The sequence below is a fragment of the Dromiciops gliroides genome, chromosome 5 (genome assembly GCF_019393635.1).
Source record: "Dromiciops gliroides isolate mDroGli1 chromosome 5, mDroGli1.pri, whole genome shotgun sequence".
NCBI classification, from domain to species: domain Eukaryota; kingdom Metazoa; phylum Chordata; class Mammalia; order Microbiotheria; family Microbiotheriidae; genus Dromiciops; species Dromiciops gliroides.
In genome coordinates this window covers 70,190,715-70,217,966 of record NC_057865.1, presented here as the reverse complement: position 1 = coordinate 70,217,966, position 27,252 = coordinate 70,190,715, and the positions used below count along the sequence as shown (strand labels likewise).

Below are 27,252 nucleotides of genomic sequence, written 5' to 3'. Positions count from 1 at the left end.
TTAAAGTGCCTATGAAAATGTGATATTATAATGTGAAATATCAAATTTTGAATTTCAGGAAATGGTGTTTGCAAGTGTCGAGTGTGTGAGTGTAACCCCAATTACACTGGCAGTGCCTGTGATTGCTCTTTGGATACAACTTCATGTATGGCATCAAATGGGCAGATCTGCAATGGCCGAGGAGAATGCATATGTGGCTCCTGTAAATGCACCGATTCTAAATTCCAAGGGGCAACTTGTGAAATGTGTCAGACTTGCCTTGGTGTCTGTGCTGAGCACAAGTGAGTGTTTCTTAATAACTGTTAGCTCTCCATGGATTCTATCACACGCTAAGCCGGCCTCATTCTTATCACTTGGAATAAAAGGTATACAGTTCTAAGTGTGACTAAATGTTAGATCCTGTAGAAGACCAATCTAGAATGTTTATCTAAAGTATTCTTCTTAAATTATTTCCCTCTAATTTACATGTAAAGTAACAGAATAACAATGTTAGCATTTTGATTCCTTTTCCCATTCAATCAATACAGCTATTTAAACTGAATTTAACTCTTTTTACTTATACTCATAAGCTGAAAACTAACTTTTCAGATTGAGCTAGGTGATCATGTCTGCCAACAGTCTGGCAGCCATGTAACCCATGATCCCCTTTTAAAAGTTTGCATCATTGGCTTCCTTCTAGACAAATGTTACTTTGCTGGTCAAGGAACCTACCTCTGGATGTTGTAGTGCCTACCTCTTTTAATGCTCCTTTTCAGATTAAGCTACTATTTTTAAAATTCAGAAATTTTAAATTAATTATTATAGTTTTACATGTTTGGGAAATTATTTCAAACATATTTAAAATATTACAAATTTGTCTCCACAGAGAATGTGTTCAGTGCAGAGCTTTTGATAAAGGAGAAAAAAAAGACACATGTGCAGAAGTTTGTCCAGACTTCAACATTACCAAAGTAAAAAGTCGAGAAGACTTACCCCAGCCTGGCCAGCGGGAGGCCCTGTCCCACTGTAAGGAGAAGGATGTTGATGACTGCTGGTTCTATTTTACATATTCAGTTAGTGGAAACAGTGATGTTGTTGTTCATGTGGTGGAGACACCAGGTATGAATTCCATGGTTTCAGAAGGTCTTCTTCATTGCCTTTCATCATATTTGTCCTTCATCATATTTCTCAGTATTCAGAAAAGATTCCCAAAACCTAGCTTGAAGGGGATTTGTAAGAATTTTTTGAACAATGTACAGTTAGAAATAAATTGTAGGGCAGCTAGGTGGTGCAGTGGATAAAGCACCAGCCCTGTATTCAGGAGGACCTGAGTTCAAATCTAACATTGAGTTCAAATCTTGACACTTACTAGCTATGTGACCCTGGGCAAGTCACTTAACCCTCACTGCCCCACCAAAAAAAAAAAAAAGAAAGAAATTGTACTTGATTTACAAAATAACAAAACTTATTATGACAGCTTAAATAGGAAAAGGAAATCTTACATAAAATATATTTAGACCAAAATTTGACCCTGACTTATCAGAAAGAAAACCCTATGCATTATGTTGCAAATATGTTATGAAGGACCATTATGAATGATTTTTAACATTTTTTTTTTGAGAGTAGTATGCTGGAGTTTATTTAATAATTTTTTTTGCGGGCTAGTAAGCGTCAAGTGCCTGAGGTCACATTGGAATGGAGGTCCTCCTGAATTCAGGGCCAGTGCTTTATCCACTGCACAACCTACCTGCCCTGGACACAGTTTAGATGATTCCAATTTTGTTGGCAACATCCAAAGCATCATAGACTAGAGCCAGTCGGACACAGGCCTTCTTCTCTCCATTGGCCAGATCAGTGTGTTGACCTTGGCCACATCGATGTCATAAAGCTTCTTTACAGCTCGCTTCATCTGATGCTTGTTGGCCTTGACATCCACAGTGAAGACGAGGGTGGTGGCATCCTCTGTCTCTTCAGAGCAGACTCAGTGGTCAAGGGAAACTTAATGTTGGCACAGTGGGCAAGCTTGTTTCTCCTCGGGGCACTTTTCTGAGGGTATTTGGGCTGCCTTCAGAGCCTTAGAGTCTTGGGTTGCCGGAAGGTGAGAGATGTTCGGATCTTCTTCTTTTTGTGGCTGTGCTGTCTTCTTGGCCTTGGCTTCCGTCTTGGGGGGAACAACCACTTCCTTCGGCGCCATCTTGGGGAAAAGGCAATTTTTAACATTCTTAACTCGTCTCCATTCCATGTGTGGAAAAGCCCCACTCCCTTCCATGCCCCAAACAGGAAGGCGCCATTGTTAGTGTGCCCTGGCACCAGCATTGATTAGACTGGTCTCATTCTACCTTTCTGTCCATACTATATTGCTAAGTATGCATGCTCAGATATGGGCTGGGGACTGGGAGAAGGGGGATAAATATTATTAGATAAATTAGATAAATCTTATTATTAGATACAGAGGAAAACTCTCCTATTCAACCACTTGAATGTTTCAACCCCATTGTTACAAATTCTCATCCTAAGAAAGAGATTAAAATTCAGACAAGGGATTCATTTAGCAATCAAACACTACTGAAAATTTTGCCATAGTGTGCAATTTCCTACATTTTCTTAGCCCAATAGAACAATTAAAATTAAGAAGGATGAGTCTGTCGGAGGAGTTTCTATTAGTGATGCGTCTCTTTCTGTAAAGATTTTTCATTGTATTTTCATGTCAGCATAATATCACTGCCTTTTTAATCTGGCCTGTTCTCACCTTGCAGAGTGCCCCACTGGCCCGGACATCATCCCAATTGTAGCTGGGGTGGTTGCAGGAATCGTGCTCATTGGCCTTGCGTTATTGCTGATTTGGAAGTTGCTGATGATCATTCATGACAGAAGAGAATTTGCTAAATTTGAAAAGGAGAAAATGAATGCAAAATGGGACACGGTGAGTTGAAAAACAAATCAGAAAACAGTGCTATTCATAAATGGAATCTTAATATCTCTAAAATTGTACTTTACATATTTTGGTGTTTTAAATATGTATTTTATTCCTTTTAAAAAAATCCAGAACTTTAAGGACAATTTATATTTAGAAGTGACCAAAGAATACATTGTATTATAATAAACAATGAAAGTATGTCTTCTGATTTTTATTGACCAAGTATGCATTTGATTTCTAAGTTATCTTATATTGTACTATGTAATAATACCTTTTTTTGAAAATGCCTAGCATTGAGTACATTAAAATTAAGAGGGATGAATGTGTGTTGAGTAGTATTCTCAGAGATCTATCTTTTCTAGGGGGAGGAATAAACAAAATTGGGTTTTGATGCAGACCATATGGAAAAATTACTTATTTATGTTCAGGAAGATGCTTATATATTTGAAGGTCTAGGAGGAAAGTGGCTATCTGGTCTTTCAGGCCTGCATTCAGAGCATTGGGTGGGGAAAGGGGTTAAATCGACATCTGCCTTGACCTTCTTCCTCTGCGGAATATGCAGCCATCAGTTATAGAGGGTTATAATGTAATTTGCATTTCATTATATGTTAGAGGGTTGTTTTTTCTTATTCTCACTTTCTTCTGTGTGTGTGTGTGTGTATAGAGAGAGAGAGAGACTTTTCTTTTTGTGGTATTTGAGATTATCACTTCATTTTCTTATTGTTGAAATCATTAGAAATTGACTTTTTTTCACTTCAGCAAGAAAATCCGATTTACAAGAGTCCTATTAATAATTTCAAGAATCCAAACTATGGACGTAAAGCTGGTCTCTAAATTTCCGTTCGTATTTTCTCTCCATTTCTGCCTTTTCTCTGCATGTGAAATTGATTCTGACTTTCATTGCACTGCGTGTCGTCCCATCACTCTTCAGGCCTTCGCCAGCGTGGCTTTAATGGTCCTGCTTCCTTTCTTTTGCCCTTTTTGTAAGGTGTGTGTGTGTGCCAAAAAGTTCTCACAGCCTTTATTCCTAATTGCAAATTATAATTTAAAGGCCAATAATATTACCTTATGTAAATGAAACCATAGAATTTAGAAGGGAGCTTCACGTAGTTCTACGCCCTTATTTTACAGATAGGGGCAGCCAGGTGGCCAGTGGATAAAGCAGTAGGCCTGGAGTCAGGAAGGCCTGAGTTCAAATCTGCCCTCAGACACTTAACAGCTGTCATTTAACCTCTGTTTAACTCAATTCCCTTGTCCGTAAAATGGGGACAATAATAGCACTTACCTTTCATAGTTGTTTTGAGGATCAAATGAGATATTTGTAAAGTACTTAGCACCATACCTAGCACATTGTAAGCACTATATGAATGTTAAATATTATTATTATATAAAAATTAAGGTGAAAGAGTCAAGATTTTAACCCAGGCCCTCTGAATCCAAATGCATTGAATTTCTTTCCACCATTATAACAAGGGCTGCATTCAGAAAGAAAGCCTGAATTTTTTAGGTGGTGTTGTCTCTTTTTAGCTATAGAACATTTCTTTGAGTTTGACATCGTTTTTTAAAAAATGTCAAGTTGGAAGTCTTCCGTTGGAAGTGCTTGTTGGAAAGGAACCTTAATGATAATAATTTGAAAACTTTGTATTTGTATATATATGGTTGAGATGAGTCTCATTTGACACATTCTTTAAAGGCAGGCAGGACCAAAGAAAACTCTTTTAGTGAATTTATTTTTCATCTGGCTGGCATATTTACCAAATAGAGTGCTTTTAATGTAAGATTTCAAAATTCCTGAATATCCATAGCTTGCTTTACACAGTATTAACTTTATAAGCCATGAATAGAAGTTATCTTGAGGATCTCACAATCTGTTGAGAAAGAAAACATGCAAATTATTGTACAAACAAGCTATATATACAAGATAAATTGAAAATCAACCAACAGAGGGAATTAAGGATTGGGAAAGACTTCCTGTAGAAGGTTGGATTTTATCCAGGAAACAGATGAGGAGGAAGAGCATTCTGGGCATGGGACAGCCAAGGAAAATGTCCAGAGTCAGGTGATGGAGAATTTGATGTGAGGAACAGCAAGGAAACCAGTGTCACCAGATAGCAGAGTCACATGGTGGGGCATAAACGTGTAAGAAAAGTAGGAAAGGGGAAGGAGGGAGGTATTGAGAGTTCTGAATACCAAACAGAACATAGGATTTTATGTTTTATCTTGAATGTGACAGGAAGCCATTGGAGTTTATTGAGAGAACAGTGACACGGTTGGCCGACATAGGAAGATTCCTTTGACAGACAACGAAGTGGAGAATGGGTACAATAGGCAGGAATGCCAACCAGCAAGTTATTGCATGAGAGTTGAGGCAGGGTCAGAGGAGAGAAGGGGACATATGCAAGAGGAGTATTGAAGGTAACATTGGCAGCCTTGGCAAAAAGTTGGATGTGTGGAGTGAGAGGGAGGGAGGAGTTGAGGGTGATACCTAGATTTTTAAGCCTAGAAGAATGGTGGTGCCTTTGACAACAACAGGGAACTTTGGAAAGGAAAAGATAATGAGTTTGGTTTTCTTATTTAATCTTCATAATCACCATGGGAGATAGGTCAAGGGGTAGTTGTTATCTCCACTTAGGGAGAAATGGGCCACAGAAAAGCTGTGTTGCAAAGCCAAGTTAATAAATGCCCAAGAACTAGAATCAAAATGAAAACTTGAGCCTAGTGGCTACTAGTTCAGGGGTCTTTTGATACTGCCTATTTGAAAGGACAACAAAGATAAGTAACAGTGCTGAACAAAGATAAGGCTTTTTGTTCTAACTGCAGTACAAAGAGTACTTAGGTCCCTTCAAAATTACTGTTACACAGTAACTTTTTTCCTCTTTAAATCTTGTAATCCTTTGATTAAGCAGCAAGCATGTCACTCTTTTAGGCCAGACAGTGCTTAAAACAAAACCAAAGGAATGGGAGTGGAAGAAGATGGGCAAAGTATCTACATAATATGCTAAGCACACAATAACAAGACATTTCATGATAGACATTTGTCATGTTACTACTGAAGCTAAGATTTCCCTGTTATGTGCTCTAATGTATATAATAATCAAAGTATAGCATATCCCTCAGATACAGTATCTTGGCCCAAGATGTAGGTGTTCAGACCTTGCACATTGTTCATGCCTCTTCCCTGTCTTTTCCCCCAACCTATTTAAAAAAATCAGTTAGGGGGCAGCTAGGTGGTGCAGTGGATAAAGCACCAGCCCTGGATTCAGGAGGACCTGAGTTCAAATGTGGCCTCAGACACTTGACACTTACTGGCTGTGTGACCTTGGGCAAGTCACTTAACCCTCATTGCCCTGCCCCCCCCCCAAATCAGTTAGCAAAGACTTGCAGAGAAGAAGTGATCTACCAATGGAATCACAAATAGTAAATAGTAGAGCTGTGACTTGAACCCAGACTCTCTTATTCCAGTGCCAGTGTTCTTTCCACTTCACACTCCCTCTTATATTCAAGGACAGACAAGGTATTTTGTCATACAGTATTAGATCTGTTGAAAACTTGTAACCAGATGAGAAAAACATTTGATGTGGCAGCCACTGAGGCATGTAAACAGTTTTCATATTTGTACCCCCCTTTGATGGTATTTTGTACTATAGTGAGTTATTGATTTACCTATGGAATGATAGAAATTATCATTTAATAAATTCTTAAGAATTTTTCACCAGGTACATTAAAGTACCACCTTGTAAAAAATAATTATTTCCTAGGTGTTTCTTCAGTTCATGAACCAGTTTTAGAATTTTTCAAATGACTAATCTTGGTAGTAGAGATTTCTTTTCAAGTCCATAAATTTAAATTTTCTTTTTACAAAGTACTACTTTTGTTAGACTCCTGCTGGCTCACATACGACTGTTAGTTTGAAAAAAAGCATCATGCTGGGACTTAGGAAAACTAAATCACTAACCAACATTGTTCACTCGAGGAAAATCACCAAATTCCTCTAGAACTTAGATTCTGAGGGTCTTCAGATCAGATTTAGAGCTAGAAGGGACTGGATTTAGAATACTTAGTAGTCAATACACAAATTAAGACAAAATTGTTTAAAATACTCAGTCTGTAAAATTTCAGAGCTCTATGGTTTTCTTGATTTGTTAATGAAGTCTCAGCAAGTTACTGTAACAAGATATTCCTAGATGTCATTTCTCCGAGCAGTAGGAGCAACAGTAGAAACTAGTCGGGAACATCAAACAAGAGAAGAGGGTATTGTGAAACACTTTGTACTTGTGGGGCCAGGCTGCCAAGGAAGCATTGAGTGCTTTGAGAGAGTAGTGAAGCTTCAGGAGAACCATGTAGTATGAAGATTCATTGTTAACCAAGACACAAATGTCTAAGGCTTGGGGGAAGCTGAGGTCACTAATTCCACCTGTATTTAGACTATATTTAGATAGGAAAACAATGTAAATCAACCCAGATGGCTGATGTAACTGCCCTTCACTTACCTATTCAAAGAAAAAGCCACCAAGGTGATATTTCATTCAAGATGAGAATCTTTTAGTAGATTGCCAAGAATCTTTGGTTTAATTTTTGTGATATTAACACCTCACTCACCATTCCTACCCTTCTTCTTTCCTTTCTACCTAACAGAAACTAGTCTGAGTTATTTTAGTTTCCTTTGAATTAAAACCAGGCCTAATGGTTTCATTTGGACAGGCATGTGCTCTTAGTTTAATTTGACCCGCTAACTTTGCATGTTACCTTTTTTGCTTATTTGGCTTTACCTTGAAATTACTCACTGAAATGTTTGACTATACAATGAATTTTTCTCATAAGGTAAGGTTTTCCATTAAGCTGTTCCATTTGAGCCCATCAATATGATCCAAACAAGATTTCACTTTTTTATGAGAAATTATGTCAAATGACCAATATATGGAAAACTCACGAATGCAAACTCCTTTTCATTCCTTGTATGTAAATACATACTATAATAACCAATAATAAAATTATTATAAATGGGCTGGAAGCACCTACAAAATCAGTTTTTTGCTTTGTGGTCTGCCATTTTTAAAAGCTAGTATATTCATACTGCTGAACTATATTTTTCTCTTTTTTATTAAAAGAGATTTTAATAATATTTTTTATTATTTAAATATCTCCTGTATCTCTCACCTTTTCTGTCTCAGAGAGCCATCTATTATGACAATGTTTTTAAAAAAAGAAAAGAGGAAGAGGGGGAACATCATTGTAAACTCATTACATTAGAAAAAAATCTGACAGTATATTCAGCATTCCGCACCAATGGCCCCTATGCCTCTTCACAGAATGGGAAGGGGGATCAAATTGCCTATTTGGGATCAACCTTTGAAACTTATTTTTTTTAAATGAATCATCATAACTTAGGTTTATGTAATGTTTTTATCCAAAAGATCTCAAAATGCTTAAAATGGGATATTATGTTTATTTTCACAACATCTCTGTAAGAAAAGGCAACCAACCACTCTCCTTTTTTTTTTTTTGGTGGGACAGTGAGGGTTAAGTGACTTGCCCAGGGTCACACAGCTAGTAAGTGTCAAGGGTCTGAGGTCGGATTTAAACTCAGGTCCTCTTGAATCCAGGGCTGGTGCTTTATTCACTGTACCACCTAGCTGCCACCCACTCTCCTTATTTACAAGAGGAAGAATAAGAGTAGAACAAATTTAAATGAATTACCCAAATTAGTTTGATAAAATTTGTGGTAAAATCAACAGTACTACTTTGGTTTCCTAATTCCCACTGTGTAAATTCCTGCCCAACTCCATAATGTCTTTGTTAAATGTAAAGAATAATACTTTTACAGGACCTTATCAAAATACATGGTTTGTCTCTGGATGTCTGTGTGACATCAGATTAAGTCAGTTGAGTTACTGGGTTTATTTCATAGTCCACTACAGACAATTTTGATGACAGTATACAATGTATATTATATATATGGAATACATTACTATCTCCTTTATTATTTTCCTATGCATCTAGTAAATTCCCAACTTCCTGTGTAGTTACATGATATGTGTCATCTTGCAGATAATTGTCACCAAAAAAGACCTGCATAAACACTTCACTGATATAGGTAGTTTACTATGTAGGCTTTGAAAATGTATGTGTGGTTTTAGATCTATTACCAGGATATTAAGTAATACATTGTTGCCATATTAAAAATGAAACCTTAAATGAATTTATGAAAAATGATACAATTATCTTTTTACTCACCTTTCATAATTCTGTGACATTACTTATTGAATCACTCTCTATGATTTTTATATGTAGATTTACCCTAAAATCTTTTGAACTCTCTAAACATATTGGGGAACTCCCTTACTGTCCCCCCACCCCCCAAAAGGAGAGTTCTTACCATGGAGATGGAGGAACCAAGTGATACTTTAGATGTCTTAACAATCATTCACTCAACAAAGTGAGTGCTTCCTATGAGTAGGATTCTGTGTTCAGTAATAGAGTAAGCAGTAATACTCAGGCAAACTGCAGAAGAATCATGCTTTCCTTCAAGTCATACATAAAAGTGGCCACTGACAAAATAGAGGTAGGAGATACATTCCTTATGGAAGAGTGAATGAAGCTTGAATGTGTTTGAAGTAACACTGATATGTTTGAATGCCTTTTTTCTAATTGATCTTTTTTTTTTTAAAACCACTGTACCTTTACTTCAAAAGCTCAACCCACCCACCCCCAACAAAACCCTCCCTTGAAACAAAGGAACAGTTAAGATAAATCAAACACAGATGACTAGAATGCATCATTCTATGTCATTGTCTGTCTCGTTATTAGGAGGAATTAGAAGTGTGTTTCATCATTAGCCCACTGGAATCAAAAATTGTCATTACATTAATCCGAATTCGGATATCTGTTAGTGTTCTTTATATTTTTGTGATCCTTATGTATTGTTCCACTGTTTTTGCTACTTTCTTTGTTCTGCATCAGTTTGTGCCTCTTACCAACAAGTTTCTTTGAATTCTTCACATTTATTAGTTCCATTCTGTAGCTTGAGAACCTTTTTATTCAGCCAACAGAGAAAAGCTTTGGGTCTATTGTGATCTTTTATTAAGGAAAAATTCAAAAGGCAAAATGGATATAGTAACTTACTTTATGGTAGTTTTTATGTGTTTTACTTTACAATATGACTAATTTATTTTTCCCCCTTTCTTTTTAGGGTGAAAATCCAATTTACAAGAGTGCAGTGACAACCGTGGTCAACCCTAAGTATGAGGGCAAATGAACATGCTTATGCAAGTCTACAACCTTGTCAACAGGAGCAGTTTGTTGTATTTTCACAGTAAAATAGCTTTAAGGCAATACTGTAGTGGTTTTACTAACTCATTACATGGATGTTTTCCTATGCAGGTTTTGAAAATGTACAGTATGTATAATTTTTTGCAAATAGAGTTATAATCAGTGCCATGGACTTGCACTTGAGGTAGGATCTTGATCCTAGTCAGCTGAGGTCACATTGTGCCTTTTTGACCTTTTCCCTCTTGAGCTATAGATAATAACCTAGAGGTTGTTAGTAAATATAGGCTACTGCTAAGAATAATTTGAGAGGGAAATGGTTAAAGTAATCAGCATGATGAGGTCTATCCATTAAGTATTAAATGGAATTTTAGCTTTACAAAAATATCAGGGCTTGAGTTTGCAAATACATTGAATCCAAAGTAATTGCTTATCCTATTAGCTTAGTTAGAAATACTGCTTTTAAAATGATCTTACTGAGGTTTGCGTGTGAGACACCTCTGATTGATTACATTGCTGGAACTTAAGCAAATTGAAAATTAAACATGTAAAAAGTTTTTAAAATATTTGATTAGTATTTTCCTACTCTCTACAGGAGGACTAAAAAATGTGGAATGAATTGAAAGTATTAGGAGTGGGGGAATTAGCTTTAAACCAATCTATTGCCGTTTTCAAGGGTTACTAGTCTCTTGTAACTTTTATGCCTTTATTTGTAAATTCAAGCCAGGGCCTATAATACTGCAAACTATCCTGCAAAACAGTCCTTGAAAAATATTATTTACATAAAGGCCTTAATTCATGTGGTATCTGCTGACTGGGGACTTTTTAGTTTAAAATGCTTCTATTTTATTTTATTTTGTTGAAAGCCTGGTGCTTTTGGTCACCGTTTCTAATCTTTTAATGTATTTGATTACCATTTTTGTAAAATTTTGTATTGACACTTTTCTTTTGCCACCTGAGCTGTAAATTCTGCCTTTTCAGCAAACACAAGAGGTTTTACTGTGATGCATAGGACGATCCTAGCTCTACTCTCTTATTTTCAACAAGTGCCATAACAGAGCATTGTACATTTGCCTCTGGCCATTTGAATTGCCCATCTTGTTCCCTCCTAGTCACATCCTTGTTTTAAGTGCCTTTTTGTTTAACAGTTGTTCACTTTTTACAGTGCTATTGAAGTTATTTATTGAATAAAAATGCCTAAAATAACCAAATTAGATTTGTTCTCTTTGTATTATATATGTTCCTTTCTCTCCTCTACCCCAAAACTTTTGACAAGTTAATCATGGAGGTGGGGAGGTTAATGCATAAGGATGCAGACTAATTTTCTAAAAATGTTGGTGTGAGGGTCCTCCAGAATAATGAGTTCCTCATTGGTTGTTTCATAAGCGTTGTGTAGGCCTGGGGCGGGGGAAGAAAGGAGCAGCACTTAAAGATGGAATAGATGCACCCCCAAAAGGAGGAAGAGCCCCTTGGACCCTGCAACAACTCTGATAACCCTTTGCAAGGTATACAAATGGAGCACCTTGAGGAAGAGAGGAAATGGGGAGAGAACCCTGAAGACAGAAGACTCGGCAAATGGGAATAGTGAGCCCATGTGTCCAGGAATATTATAGAAGACATTCCTGGCATTGGATGGGAGGAAAGGATTCTTTCCATTTCTGAGATTCTTTATAGCAGCTGTTCTGTATCCAACTGTCTTCCTTTCCTTAAGTGCAGCCCACTTGGCTGATGTTAACAGGGCATACTGTTCATGAAGTATGGCATAAGAAGTCCTGGTGAAGGGCTCAGAAAATCTGAGCAGGTGATTGATAAAAGGAATCCCACACTATTGGCAATGGAGCATGTGGCAAAAGATGTCACTGAAAAGCCCTTTCTGGCTGTCTTACCAACTAGTTCTCCCTAATCATGTTTGTTAAATATTAATTTCTTTGCCTATTTTTTATTTGTAGGCTTATCAAACACTAATCTTTTTACACATTTGTATCCATTCATTTGGTATGTTTCTCTTTTTTTTCCTCCCCAACACAAATAGTCTTGATGCTTTATATGTTACGTATGGTAGATAAATTGCACCTCACAGATTGGTATTTTGTTTCCTTATTTTTCTATGTAAATGTTATGATTTTGTTTAATTCTTGAATCTTCTCCTTATTTTTTAAATTTTTCATTAAAATACAAATTAATTTGGGAAATGTAGTTTTTTACAATATTCGCTTGACCTATGAACATTGAATGTTAGTTATTTAGATCCTCCTTTGTTTTGGGTAATGTGATTTTATAGATGTACTCAAACAAGTCCTGTACATTCCTATTTAAGTTAATTCCCAAATACTTCATAGTTTCTATTGTTATATCTTCATTATTTTGTATCTTTATTAATAAGAATGTATATGATTTATGGGTTAATCTTATGTTCTGCAACTCTCTCTCTTGATTTTCAGGTTTAGATAATTGGGTTTTCAAGACTATCCAGTCATCTACAAACAGTAACATTTTGCCCCTTTATTTCCCATACTAATCCCTCTAATTATATTCTTACTATAGTTGATAGAATTTCTAGTAGTAGGTCAAATAAAAATGGCAAGTTGAGGAATCCTTGCTTTGTACTTTTTTATTGGAAATGCTTTTAAAGTTTTTCCAGTCCATATTGTATTGATTCTGGACTTGGGGTAGATAATCTTTTATGTGTTGAGAGGAAAATTCCTCTATTGTTCTTTTTAGGGTCTTTATCATAAATAAATGTTTTATCAAATTTTATCAAAGGCTTTTTCCTGTATCAATTGATATATTTTCAGATTTTGGAATGATATATTTTATTATTACTTATGTTTCTGACATGAATTAGCATTGCAAGTTTATTTCAGCTAATGCTAAATCATTTTCTTAAATATAGCTTCCTAGCCTCATGTACTAAGTAATCTTGTGGGAAAGGCTTCATGTTTTGGGCAGGGGGTGGGGGGTGGGGGTAAAGCTGGGTCAGCTTCAGTGGATGGACAGTAAGTATGCTGTGCTCCTCCATCAGGTCTTGTGTCTCAGCTGTGTGGGGAGCTGGGAATGGCCTGGGATCAGCCTAAATAGTGGTGGCTGGTCTTGTGCTTCATGTAAATGGAAGGGATGTGTCCTGAGCTTATTTAAAAAGGACAGGGTCCTGTCCTCATAAAAATATCGGTCGGATCATGTGCTTCAGCAGGTGGGCCAAGCTAGAAGCCTTGCTGAAAATAGGTCTCCTGTCTCAGCTACCTGAGTTTGGCTGCAAATGGATGTAGAGAGTGAGTCAGATGATTTGGCCCAGGTCCTAGCAGTTGCAAGGTTGCCTTGGGGTCCCGGTCAGCACGTAAGAGGGAGGAACTCCTGATGATCCCTTGAGGAGCAGAGGACATGTAGAAGATGAGCACGATGTAGGTTTGTAATAAATGGATGGTCAACCAGTGGTGGGCCCATGACCAGTTCTGATGACCAGCTGGGTGCAGGATTAGGCAGGTGATCAGCATCTGAAGGACACTGGTCAGCCAATAGGTTCCATGTGTGTTCTGGTGCTGAGCACAACACTTACATTGCCATAGCGATTATATGTGGATGTTTTTCTAGTGTTGCTTTCCTCACTCCATGTACATTTTCCTGTTTCCCTGAATTATGCCTATGTGCCATTCATTATGGAACAGTAACAGTCTGTTACATTTAAATACCACAGCTAATTCAGCCATTGCCCACTTCTGAGACACACCTTTAAGGTGTTTTTGTTATTACAAATAATGTTGCTATGTATGTTTTTTTACATATGTATGGATGGACAGTACACTATGCTGCTCCATCAGGCCTTGTATCTCAGCTGGGTGGGGAGTTGGGAAGGGCCTGGGATCTGCCTCAATAGTGGTGGCCGGTCTTGTGCTTCATGTAAATGGAATGCAGGTCTGACCTAGTCATCCCCTACTAAATAAGTGCTAATGGTTTCCTAATGTTTCTAGGATCAAATATAAACTAGAATATCCTGTTTCGATTTTAAGCCTCTTACAACCTAGCCTCAGCCTTCCTTCCTAACCATATTATGCATTACTCCCCTTCCCAAATCCAGCCAGACTGGCCACCTCATTTTGTTCTCACACTTTGGGCTTTCGTGCTGGCTGTCCCCATACCCGGAAGGTGCTCCTGCCTCCCCTCTACTTCTTAGAATCTTGTTTAGTGAACATTTTTGCTCAAGGAAGCAAGACTAACGTGTCTTAGTCACCAACCGTGCGGCTGTTTGCCTGCGCACAAGTTCTGCACACCCTTGAAGTGACTGGGCAGGAGACCGTGGCCCAGATCAAAGGCCCATGTGGCCTACCCTACAGGGCATTGCTCCCGAGGATCAGGTCCTGCTTCCAGGTGGCTCCCCACCAGAAAATTAAGCCATCTCGGGCAGTATGGGGTAGTAGAGGCACTGTCCACTCTGGAAGTGGCTGGCCAACTGCTAGGAGGTAAAGGCCATGGCTGTCTGGGCCAAGCTGGAATAGTGAGGGATTAGACTCCCAAAGTAGTGGCTGAGGTGGGGGAGGAGGAGGAGGAGGAGGAAAAGGAGGGAGGGTCAAGAGGAGGCTGCAGTACAACCCAAGCTTTGTCAACATAGTGCCCACCTTTGACAAGAAGGGATCCAACGCCAACTCCCTGGTAGTTTCCATCAATCCCCAATAAAGCTGCCATGACTATGCCAATACCATCCCTCCCACACCCCAGTCTACCTTGAATCGTTTTTGTCTTTCTCATACTTCGGACTCTGCATACTGTCTCTCCAAAAGAACGTGAACTCCCTGGGGACAGAGTATTCATTTTTGTCAGAGCATCCCCAGCATCTAGCACAGTGTTCTAGTATCCAGCACATCACAAGCACTTAATCAGTTCTTATGAACTTACTGATTAACTCTTGGACCCTCCACAATTACCATGAGTGATTCAGATACTCCAGGCCGTATCAGAAGGATGTTACCTTCCTAGCAATCCCAAGTTGATCTTCCTTCTGTAGAAGGGGTGATGGAGTTCAAATCTTTCTGTAGGTCTCTGGGGTGATAACATGACTTGCACTCAGTGGAGTAAGGGAATGAGACATACAAATAATTACACTGCAAGGTAAAACATGGTAGATACCATGATAGGATCATAAATTTCGACCCGGAAGGGATCTTAGAGGTCATTGAGGCCCTAATCAGAATGTCAGTGTTGTCTACCTTGCATTCTCTTCCAAGAAAAGTTCAAATGACAGACTAGAGGGACTCCATTAGACACTGAAGGAAAGTGAGACTTGATATAGAGAGGGCGAGTTACATTATTTATAGGCTACTATGATTATATTTTCTTCCTTTTTTCTGCGGAGTGAAAAAAAAAAGGCTATTCTGTACCAAATAAGCATTGTTGCTTTGAGAGCTTGTGTGAGTCAGTGCTCTTTTTTACCCATATCTGTGGAACCCTGAACATGAGCTATAGTCACAGCTACTTTCTTAGATTTCTCAGGAATAACTAGATTGGGAGAAGGAGTTACAGTCAAGAAGAAAGAGATTTTGAGAGTTGGGGCAGAGCTAGGATATCGGCTACTTGTTTATAGACAGAATTGTTATTTCTCTAACAAGGATATTTGAGAAAACAGACCTGGCATAAAGGGAAAGTGGCAGCTTTTTTCTATAGTCTCAGAATAATAAATATTACCATTATATTTTTCTTTAGATAAAGAACAAATTAATTTTCAAAAATGTCATTTGGAAGCCTAGGTAAGGCTTCTTTTTGTCCCCACCTGAGTATGATGCAGTACACTTTATGGGGTAAAAAAAAAACAACAAAAACAAAACAAAAACCCAGGAAAAAAAATGCTTCCACATCCCTGGCATCAGGAGTTCCTGAAGCACTGATTGATGGCTTTCCCTTTTTAAGGATTTCCTTTTTTCTTCTAAATGATTATCCCCACCATTTAATACCATTGTTTTCAATGACTGTTTCCACTTAGCCTGTGAACTCTTTCAAACAAAAATCCATGGGTTTCATAGTTCTCAGTTTAGGAGGGTGCTCTGCAAATGCAAATCGAGAATTTAATAAGTAGCATGTGAACAAAATTGGGCTTCTGATTTGTGTTTTTTCCTCCTCAAAAAAAGGGCGATAGTCCTAAGAATTCAACACAAGTTTCATTTGATTGATAACTTGACACTGAAAATAGTGGCTCTTCCCAAGATAGGTTTTCTCAGATCTTCTTTCACAATCACATCTAAAAGCTTTTGTTTAATAGTTTATACTTCATCAGAATACAGCAAATCTAGTGATATAAGCTAAGAAGAATTATCATTTGAATGGCTTTTTAACTGTCGTACGTCTTGGCTTGTGTGGCATGAAAATTTTTCCTGGAGGTAAATTGTGATCCTAAAAATAAAGCAAGAGGTAGGTAGTTGTGATTTTTGAAAATCCAAAACTCCAGTATTTACAAACATTTAAGTGACTTATTGCTCAGTGGGCAAATGCACTGGTGAATTGGGCAATGTTTCCTGGGGTTTTGCAAAGTTCTAAGTGAACTTCCACTCTCAACAATATATAACTCCCTTCTTTGGAAGCTACTCAATTCAAATGTTCCTGTTGGATGTGAATGCTGATAGATGGAAAATTAACTACTTTCACCTTGTAGGTAATCACAAATCTGCCAAATGGGCTACCTAATGTAGAACTGGTCAGTAACTCCTTTAAAGTCCTATGAACAAGTGCCATGTCAAGCAAAATTCCTGTAGATCCCCTGCAATCTACTACCTTCTGATGTTCTCCTGGACACTTTTATTGGTATAATAAATATAAACCTTATCAGATTGTATAATTATCTAATTTTTGTAGCTATTTGCTCCTTTTCTTTGTGCTATGATATAAGTAAGGGGTCTACTATCATTCAATAGCTTGTCTTCGAATGGTGCCTAGAAGCTACTTGCATTTATTTAGAAGGTGCTCTCCAAGTGTTTCATGAATGAATGAATTTCCTTGATAGAGAGCTCTGGATTAAGAGCTATCTTCTAAATTACTTTTTTTTCTTCTGGAAATAGAGAAGGAAAACTGACCTTTATGCTCACTGATAATCTAAATTTTCCTTTTTAATAAAGGCCAGATTAACCTGGACCTTTTTAGTCTGGGAGCTGAGGGGGTTACCTCTAGCCATCAACTGTTTTGTCTTTATTTCATTTTTTTCTCCTATCTTCTTAGCCTTAATCTTCGTGTGCTAATTATTCATGGCCTTTCCCTTTCTAAATACTCTCAAATGACCCTGCTACAATGCATGTGAAGTTGTCCCAAATGTCATTTAGAAGAGGCAGTTGTACAGTGTGGTGTCAGAAACTGAGGCAGGCAGAGGTTGTACTAGCAAATCCATAAGAGAGAAGCCTGGCTCATGTGGCAAATAAGCCACTTCAGCACCACTCCCCACCCCCACCTGGCATTCATTATACTGTGCTGCACTAAAAACTTGTTTTGTAAAAAGAATGATGGGGGCAGCTCTGATGTTTGTGGTGAGGTGTCCACCCCTTTGTAGTCTGGGTGCATAAACTCAGTGTGGAAATGTCTCCCACTATTATTCTCTAAAAAGCTAAAGTTTTTAGAGACTTTTTCTGGAGGCATTGAAAGGTAAAGTGACATGGTCACACAGCTAGGCTATATCCGTGGTGGTATTTGAATCTCTAGCCAATAGCTGTCTCCCAAAAGAATGATAGGGGAAAGCATGACATTACTCAAATTCTGAACTTCCCCCCCCCCACCCCCAGCCCTGCACCTTCCTCTCACCTACACCCTCCCCCACAACAGACACATTTTTTTTTTTTGGTCTCGGCCTTTGGCTTAGTTGTACCCCCTAGTCCTCCTAGTTCTAGTTTTGTTAAATGCATTTACATTTTTCTTAGGAAGGAGGGTTTTTTATCGTTATGGGAGATACACAGAGACACACATATATACCCACACAAGAAATTACTAAAAATAATAATTTACTTGCTTTAGAATGTTATATCTCATAATGGATGCATAATTTTCTTCCTGAGACTAAATGTCAAGCAAGAGAACAAATTAAACAAGGATTAGTTATAAACCCATTAACAATGCACATAAAGACAAGGCTTAAATTCTAATTATTCTTGAGAATAGTTAGAATTTAAGCCTTGTCTTCTTCCCATATTTGATTGTAGAAGGCATCAATGGTCTTCCAAGGTTGGATAGAATTTGTTCTGCTCTATAATGTAACATGAACATATCAACTGGTGGCAATGAATACACACCCACGTATTTACATAATTGCTTGGGACCTAAGTAATACTTCAAAACGTAACTATTAAATGTCTAAAAGAGTGTTAAGTCCAAAAAAAAATCTAGCTTGTATTCACCATAAAACTATATAAAAGCCATTTTAAAATGTGGGCAATTTATATTTCATTGATTATACCTACTCCAGAAAAATAGTTGAAGTGGAAAATGTTTTTTAAAACTTGACTTAGAAATACATTTTTTAATTCTTTGCAAAAATCAAGTGAGGTATTTTCACAAGTTATCGCCATCTACTTACCTGCATTTTTGGCACTGGCGAAATGGTCCAAGCATTGACAACACGCATAAACCCTATAAAAGGAACATTTTTCATTTCTTTTGTAACAATGTAATTTTAACATTTCAGAAATGTAAACTAAAAGGAAAGTCATTTCTAAGCTTTAATACTGGATCACAGGGCCAGGTAAGTGATCCTACAGTGGACAGAGACCTGGACCTGGAGTCAGGAAGACCCAAATTAAAATCCTATCTCAAATATTTGCTGACTGGGCAACCCTGGAGAAGGCATTTAACTTCTCTCTGCCTCAGTTTCCTCCTCAGTAAATTGGGGCTATAATAGCACTTAACCTCCCAGGGTTGTTGTGAGTATAAAGTAAGACACGTGTAAAACATTTTGCAAACCTTCAATGTATTATATAAATGCTAGCCATCAATATCACCATGCTTAATGATGAGTATGCAGTGAAGTGTGATGGAAAAGAGCACTGTCTCTGGACACAGAGGGCCTGGGTTCAAAACTCCTACCTCTGAAGCTTACTCCCTATATGATCTAATTAGTTCACTTCTCTGGGCCTAAGTTTCCTCATTTGTAAAATGGGGAGAGAAAAGTTGAGCCAGATGCCATCGGATGCACCTTCAGCTCTACATCTAACTCTACAATGATAATATGAATATAGTACAATACAAAAATCTTGGGGAGGATGCTTAGGGATCACATAACCACTTAGCAACAACACTAAAAGCTATAATCCAAACTCTCCGACAGACTTCCCACTCCACTGTTTCCTCCCTTCTGAACTTCAGTATTAATTCTATAAATAGATTTATATGTATGTGTGAACATCCATCATTCTTTTGATCATAATACTTAGTCTTGCTCCAATGTAATTTCACCATTGTTACTGCTAATCTCACATGTGACTGTAGCTGTACTCACCATTTTCTATCCATCCATTCCCTTAACTCTTCAGAGTCCGGCTTCCTTCATCTATCTTTTGAAACTGAGCTCTCCAGACTGATCCAGGACATCTTTCCAAATCTAAAGACCTTTATAATTCTTGCTCCATCTTGACCTTTCTAGAGCATATGACATTGTTAACCTCCCACTATATTTTAAAGTTTCTTTTGTCTTCACGTGTAGAGCCCTGCATTTCTCATATTCTCCTCAACACCTCTGTGGGTGTGCTACAGGCTCTGATTTAGGGGTGTATGTGTGTATATATACATATACATATATGCACACACATTACATGTGTATGTATATGTATATATGTACGTTTGCATATTTTTTTCACCAATTCATCCAGTCTCAGGGTTTCCCTCTGTGCACATGACTATCAAATCTGCTGGCCATAAACTGTCATTTGTGCTACCATTTTTATTTGCAAATTGCACATTTTGTATCCAATTGGATGTCCCACTGTAATCTCAAACTCAATCTGTCCCAAAGTAAAATAATCAACTCCGCACTAAAACTGAGTGGGCCATACTGCCTCACTTTATTTATCTATGAATATGTTGTATCCCCATAGTAGAATGTAAATTTCTTGAAGGCAAAGGCTGTCTCACTTGTATAATGGTATCCCTAATGCCTAGCACATAGTAGGTATTTAATAAATAAATGCTCACTGATTGGTTCTTCTTCCAAAGTACACATTTCTTTTGGCATTACCACCATTCTTCCTGGGTATCCATCAAGAAACCTTGGGGTCATTTCAGTTCTCCTTCTTGTTTATGATGTACATAATCTGCACCAAGTACTGTCATTTATTCCCTTGAAATGTCTCTAAGATTAGTTCCTTCCCTTCTGTTCTCATGGCTACCACCCTACTCCAAGCCTCCATCATCTCATGACAGGTTATTTTACCAGTCTCCTAAGTGGTCTTCCTACCTGTTCTCTTTTACTCAGTTCTTCTCTTCCATTATGTTTAATTCTTTTTCCCCCATGTCCTTTTTTATCCCTTGACAGGATCCCTCTTTATTTATTTTGTTTGTTTGTTTTAACCACAGTGAGTTAAAACATACATATAATTGACATAATCTTAAGAACTCAGGTCACTTTCATGTGTTAATGAGGCACTGGAATAGGACTTTGTGGAGGATATTTCAAATTGAGAAGAATGTCTTAACTCCCTAAAGGTTAGGAATTAGTGTATTTTATAAGCAAAATTATTTTGCTACAATAAGGAAATTTGCTTCCAAATGTGAAACCTCAATATGCCAATAAAAAAGTTTAGTTTTTAAGGGTTAAATTTTCAAGTTGGTTGATGCTTTGTATTACTGATAAAGTCTAACCAAAAAATAATTCTGCCCGAATTATATGATTCAATGAAAAGTATCATAAAGGGACTGGAAAAAACACACAACCTAGATGAAAATAGGTTGATCGAAATACTAATGCTTCAGATTACATGACTTAGTTTAAAATTTTCATTAGTATATTTACCAGCAATATGTGAAGCAGTATTCTGTTAATAACAAATTAAATGTAATTACCTGGGTATATCTCCTTTTTTCTATTAAAGGGACTGGTCACAGAAGTAAAATATCTCTCTTGCTGACTCTGTAACTTGGATGATAATTCACTTTCCTTTTCTGCTTATATTAAAAATAAGCACAATGTCATCATAATAAAAGAGAAAAACATTAAACCAGTAACTGGGAAGAATGCTCAAATAAGACTTTAATTCCTTTGCAATTAATAGTCCCCTTTTTACTATTTCCAATATATCTCATGCTTTTAAATTCTCTTCAATAATTACAACTCTAAAGAATTATATTGATAGTAATTTTAAAAACAGAAAAAAGCCAAAATATATCTATGTATGATGAAGACAATGCCGTGCACAATCCGAATATTTATTACATAAATTAAGTAATCAAAAATTTCTAGCCCTGAGTAGTATAAAAAATGCTGTATAATTTGAAAGACATTCAAATTAAGATAATGGAGCATTCTAAAGGTTGGAAATGGGGATAAAATGGTCTGCATGATCCCATAAAAAGAACTGCAGAACAGTTCAGAAGAGCACAGTGCTATAACCATTTTGAGCTATGTAGCAACAATTCTTTTCTTTTTTAAATAATATCTTATTTTTCCCTCAATTACATGTAAAAACCATTTTTAACATTCAGGTTTTTAAAAATTTTCAGTTCCAAATTCTATTCTTCCTTCCCTCTCCTCCCCACTCCTTGAGACAGTAAGTAATCTGATATATTAGTCATTTTGTGGAAGAAAACTCGAACCAAAAAAAAATGAAAGGAGAGTGAAAAATAGTGTGCTTCAATCTGCATTGAGACTCCACCAGTTCTTTCCTGGGAGGTGGATAGCATTTTTCATCATAAGCCCTTAGGAACTGTTTTGGATTACTGTATTGCTGAGAATAGCTAAGGCATTCACGGTTGATCATTGCATAATATAACTATTACTGTGTACAATGTTCTCCTGGTTCTGTTCACTTCACTATACATCTGTTCTTGTAATTCTTTTTCAGGTATTTCTGAAACCATTCAGCTTGTCGTTTCTTATAGCACAATATTCCACTACAATTGTATGCCACAACTTTTTCAGCCATTCCCCAATAGACATCCCCTCAATTTCTATAGCAACAATTAGCACAGTATATCTCTAATTTTATGTTTAGCCTATTAATCTAAATGGGGCACCTAGGTGGCACAATTGACAGAGTGCCAAGCCTGGAATCAAGACAACTCATCTTCCCGAGTTCAAATCTAGCCTCAGACACTTAGTAGCTGTGTGACCCTGGACAAGTCACTTCACCCTGTTTGCCTCAATTTCCACATCCCTAAAATGAGCTGGAGAAGGAAATGGCAAACCAATGCAGTATCTTTGCCAAAAAAAAAAACCCCACCTAAATAGGGTCACAAAAAATCAGGCAAAATTGAAAAACAACTGAACAACATTAATCTGAATGAATAATAAAGGACCAAACTGAAAAGTAAAATGCATTTTGCTGAATGACATGGCAGAGCATTTCTTTCTGTTAGGAGACAAATTTCCCATCAAGATGTTAAAATCTATAGCATAGATAAAAATCTATCTAACCCTTCACTTATTCAAGGCAAATAAAATATTTATATCACAATTTCTAAAACTCATAGAATAGAAATTTGAGTAGATTAAACACTCATAGATTCAGTGGCTTCTAAGAAAGAAGACTCCTGACAACTTTTTGTATTAACCAGTGCCTAGTCATTTAAATTGTGGTACATCAGTTGCTTCTCCTCCTCAGCTTTGGTGAATATTGTTTGGTTATTTCACTACTAGCAACAGAGAGTGTGGTGTGGTGGGCTATGACATGGAGGAGGAGACCTAAATTAAAGTCATAATAACGGAGGTGAAACAGTAGCATGTATGACCCCATATAGCAGATAACACAAAAATCATTTTATGTGGGATGATTAAAACAGTGTTTTGGTATCAGATTCACTTTCTCAGTTGTGTTCTACTCAGGCTAACATTTAAATCAACTTCATTTATTGATGACACTCTGCCTGGAGAGTAGCCAGAGGCAAGCCGAGTGTGTGTTAGGTGATAGGCACAGGTAAGCCACCTGATCAAAAGCCAACCTTCATCAATTCTGCTACCACATATCTATCTGGGTGAACAGTTTGGTGAGCAAGGCAGTTAAAACCAATTTATTATTGGCAAAATGGGTTGTGTTTTTTTTAAGATTATCTCAATTTAAAGTATCTGTACCACTCTTATATCCTATTACCACAAAAGGCAGCAGTCCCCAACCTATGAAGAGGTTATGTTATAGACATTGGTTTTTAAGACCACTTAAGTCTTGGAACACATTTGGGGGGGGGGGCAATGAGGGTTAAGTGACTTGCCCAAGGTCACACAGCTAGTAAGTGTCAAGTGTCTGAAGCCGGATTTGAACTCAGGTCCTCCTGACTCCAGGGTGAGTGCTCTATCCACTGTGCAACCTAGTTGCCCCTGGAACACATTTTCTCATAGCAATAATGGTATTTACAAAGGTTAGTTTACCAAGTCAGCCCACGAAGCCTATTTAACCCATAATGAAGCATGCCGAGTATCACAATGTTTCCATTGGAGAAAGTGTTCAGAGGCCTATTTGAGAGGCCAAAAACAAATATCCTCATGCACTGGGAGAGAGGCTGAGTGACTGACTGGTGCCCTTCTTCATGAGGGAGCGTTTCCAATGTTAGGAAAGAAGAGGACAGAGAAGGGGAAGGAATGCCAGTGGGCAGAAACAGCCAGCCAAAGAGAATCCCTGCCTGGGGCAATCCTTCAGACAGGACGATGATATTGATATTGATGATATTGAGAACCAAAAGGGACCATAAAGATAAAGGAGGCCTGTAATTCAGAGGCACATGAGCCCATGCGCTGTGTTCTTCAGAAGGCCAGAGGTTGGGGAAGACAGGAAATTAGAATCTCCTTGAAATTCTTTTGTTTGTTTTGTTTTTGTTTTGTTTTGTTTTGTTTTGAAGGTTTGTTTATATAAGATTTCAAATTTCAAATTTTTCTCCCTCCCTCCCCTCCCTCCCCCTCTCTCCTAGACAGCAGGCAATCTGATATAGGTTAAATATACATATTAACATTAAACATATTTCTGCATTAGTCATGTTATATGGGAAGGATCATAGCACAAAGGAAAAACCTGAAATCAGAAAACCAACAGCATTAAAAACAAAAGAAATAGTATGGTCAATCAGCATCCATATCCCACAGTTCCTTTTTTTTCCCCTGGATTTGGAGAGCCTTTTCATCATGAGTCCTTTGGAACATTCTTGTTCCATTGGAATTGGTGAGAAGAATCTAATCTATCACAGTTGGTCCACACATAGTGTTGATGACATTGTGTATAATATTCTTCTGGTTCTGCTCATCTCACTCATCATCAGTTCATGCAAATCCTTCCAGGTTTCTCTGAACTTCACCTGGTCATCATTTCTTACAGCACAATAGAATTACATTACATTCATATACCACAACTTGTTCAGCCATTCCCCAATTGATGGACATCCCCTCAATTTCCAATTCCTTGCCACCACAAAAAAAGCAGCTATAAATATTTTTGTACATGTGGGTCCTTTTCCCTTTTTTATGATCTCTTTGGGAAAAAGACCCAAGAGTAGTATTGCTGGGTCAAAGGGTATGCACAGCTTTATAGCTCTTTGGGCATAATTCCAAATTGCTCTCCAGAATGGTTGAATCAGTTCACAGCTCCACCAATAATGCATTAGTGTTCCAATTTTCCCACAGCTTCTCCAACATTTATTATTTTCCTTTTTTGTCATTTTAGCCAATCTGATTGGTGTCAGGTGGTACCTTAGAGTTATTTTAATTTGCATCTCTCTAATCAATAGTGATTTAGAGGGGCAGCTAGATGGCACAGTGGATAGAGCACCGGCCCTGGAGTCAGGAGTACCTGAGTTCAAATCCGGCCTCAGACACTTAACACTTACTAGCTGTGTGACCCTGGGCAAGTCACTTAACCCCAATTTCCTTACTAAAAAACAAAAACAAAATGGTGATTTAGAACATTTTTTCATATGGGGATAGCTTTGATTTCTTCATCAGAAAACTGCCTGTTCATATCCTTAGACCATTTCTCAATTGGGGAATGACTTGGATTCATATAAATTTGATTTAGTTCCCTATATATTTTAGAAATGAGGCCTTTATCAGAAGTACTGGCCATAAAGATTGTTTCCCAGCTTTCTGTATGCCTTCTAATTTTGGATGTATTGCTTCTGTTTGTACAAAAACTTTTTAATTTAATGTAATCAGTCATCTATTTTGCATTTAATAATATTCTCTATCTCTTGTTTGGTCATAAACTGCTCTCCTTTCCAAAGATCTGAAAGGTAGACTATTCCTTTTTCTCCTAATTTACCTATGGTATCACCTCTTATGTCTAAATCATGTACCCATTTTGACCTTATTTTAGTATAAGGTGTCAAATGTTGGTCTATGCCTAATTTCTGCCATATTATCTCCCAGTTTTCCCAGCAATTTTTGTCAAATACTGAATTCGTATCCCAGAAGCTGGGGTCTTTGGGTTTATCAAACAGTATATTGCTAATGTCATTTACTACTGGGTCTCCTGTGTCTAGCCTATTCCATTGGTCCTCCACTCTATTTTTTAGCCAGTACCAGATAGTTTTGATGACTGTCGCTTTATAGTAGAGCTCCAGGTTTGGTACAGCTAACCCACCTTCCTTTGATTTTTTTTTCATTATTTTCCTTGATATTCTTGACTTTTTGTTTTTCCAGATGAATTTTGTTATTATTTTTTCTAGCTGTATAAAATAATTTTTAGGTAGTCTGATTGGTATGGCACTGAATAAGTACATTAATTTAGGTAGAATTGTCATTTTTATTATATTAGCTCTGCCTATCCATGAGCAATTGATATCTTTCCAATTATTTAGATCTGATTTGATTTGTGTGAAGAGTGTTTGGTAGTTGTGTTCATAGAGCTCCTGGGTTTGTCTTGGCAAGTAGACTCCCAAGTATTTTATATTATCTACCGTTACTTTAAATGGAATTTCTCTTTCTATCTCTTGCTGCTGGACTTTGTTGGTCATGTATAGAAATGCTGATGATTTATGTGGATTTATTTTATATCCTGCTACTTTGCTAAAGTTGTTAATTGTTTCCAGTAATTTTTGAGTTGATTCTCTAGGATTCTTTAAGTATACCATCATATCATCTGCAAAGAGTGATAGTTTTGTTTCCTCCTTGCCTATTCTGATTCCTTTAATTCCTTTCTCTTCTCTGATTGCTAAAGCTAACATTTCTAGGACAATATTAAATAATAGGGGTGATAATGGACATCCCTGTTTCACCCCTGATCTTATTGGGAAGGCCTCTAACTTATCTCCATTACATATAATGCTTGCTGATGGTTTTAGGTAGATACTGCTTATTATTTTAAGGAAAGCTCCACCTATTCCTAAGCTCTCTAGTGTTTTTATTAGGAATGGGTGCTGTATTTTGTCAAAAGCTTTCTCTGCATCTATTGAGATAATAATATGATTTTGGTTAGTTTTCTTATTGATATGGTTGATTATGTTGATAGTTTTCCTAATATTGAACCAGTCCTGTATTCCTGGTATAAATCCCACCTGGTCATAGTGTATTATCCTGGTGATCACTTGCTGTAATCTCCTTGCTAATGTGATGAAATAATGAGATTTAGCAGATACTCTAAGACCCACCTGGAGATTAATCTAGACTGATTAAATCAAGTGAGAGTGATTAGCTGCTGATTAGCCTACTTCAAGTTAACTGGATTGTAATCACACCTTGAGAACACCTTCAGGACCAATGGATTTGGATGATGCCAACCAATCAGCTTGAAGCAGTAAGGACTGCCTCTGTTCCAGACCTATAAACAGCTTCCACAATCAGTTTGCTGGAGAGAGTTCCTGATTAAAGCAGGCTCGTGGAGGATGACTTCAGGAAGAACCCAACCAGGCTGGAACTCTAGGCTAGGTAGGACTTTTTTTTTCTTCTGAACTCCTTGTGAATACCTCTATGCTTTAATAAATGTTTAATGCCCAAAGACTGGTGC

At 37.4% G+C, this 27,252-nt stretch overlaps 2 protein-coding genes across 3 annotated transcripts in view; one reads left to right on the top strand and one right to left on the bottom strand.

The window, feature by feature from the left end:
* The window catches only part of ITGB1 (integrin subunit beta 1), a 55,098-nt gene extending 42,216 nt beyond the window's left edge, over nucleotides 1-12,882 (top strand). The window contains exons 13-17 of one of the 2 annotated variants that reach the window (XM_043965643.1): nucleotides 59-281; nucleotides 866-1,098; nucleotides 2,736-2,902; nucleotides 3,656-3,736; nucleotides 10,086-12,882. In XM_043965643.1, coding sequence (XP_043821578.1) covers nucleotides 59-281; nucleotides 866-1,098; nucleotides 2,736-2,902; nucleotides 3,656-3,730 — 698 coding nt within the window. In that variant the 3' untranslated portion in view covers nucleotides 3,731-3,736; nucleotides 10,086-12,882. The remainder of the gene's footprint in view (nucleotides 1-58; nucleotides 282-865; nucleotides 1,099-2,735; nucleotides 2,903-3,655; nucleotides 3,737-10,085) is intronic. The other variant, XM_043965644.1, reaches the window with a different exon arrangement.
* A 3,486-nt stretch (nucleotides 12,883-16,368) lies between these two features.
* The window catches only part of LOC122727808, a 36,174-nt gene continuing 25,290 nt past the window's right edge, over nucleotides 16,369-27,252 (bottom strand). Inside the window, exons 10-12 of the mRNA XM_043965645.1 lie at nucleotides 21,176-21,274; nucleotides 18,699-18,751; nucleotides 16,369-16,537 (exon numbers count right to left, since the gene is read on the bottom strand). Coding sequence (XP_043821580.1) covers nucleotides 16,460-16,537; nucleotides 18,699-18,751; nucleotides 21,176-21,274 — 230 coding nt within the window. The 3' untranslated portion in view covers nucleotides 16,369-16,459. The remainder of the gene's footprint in view (nucleotides 16,538-18,698; nucleotides 18,752-21,175; nucleotides 21,275-27,252) is intronic.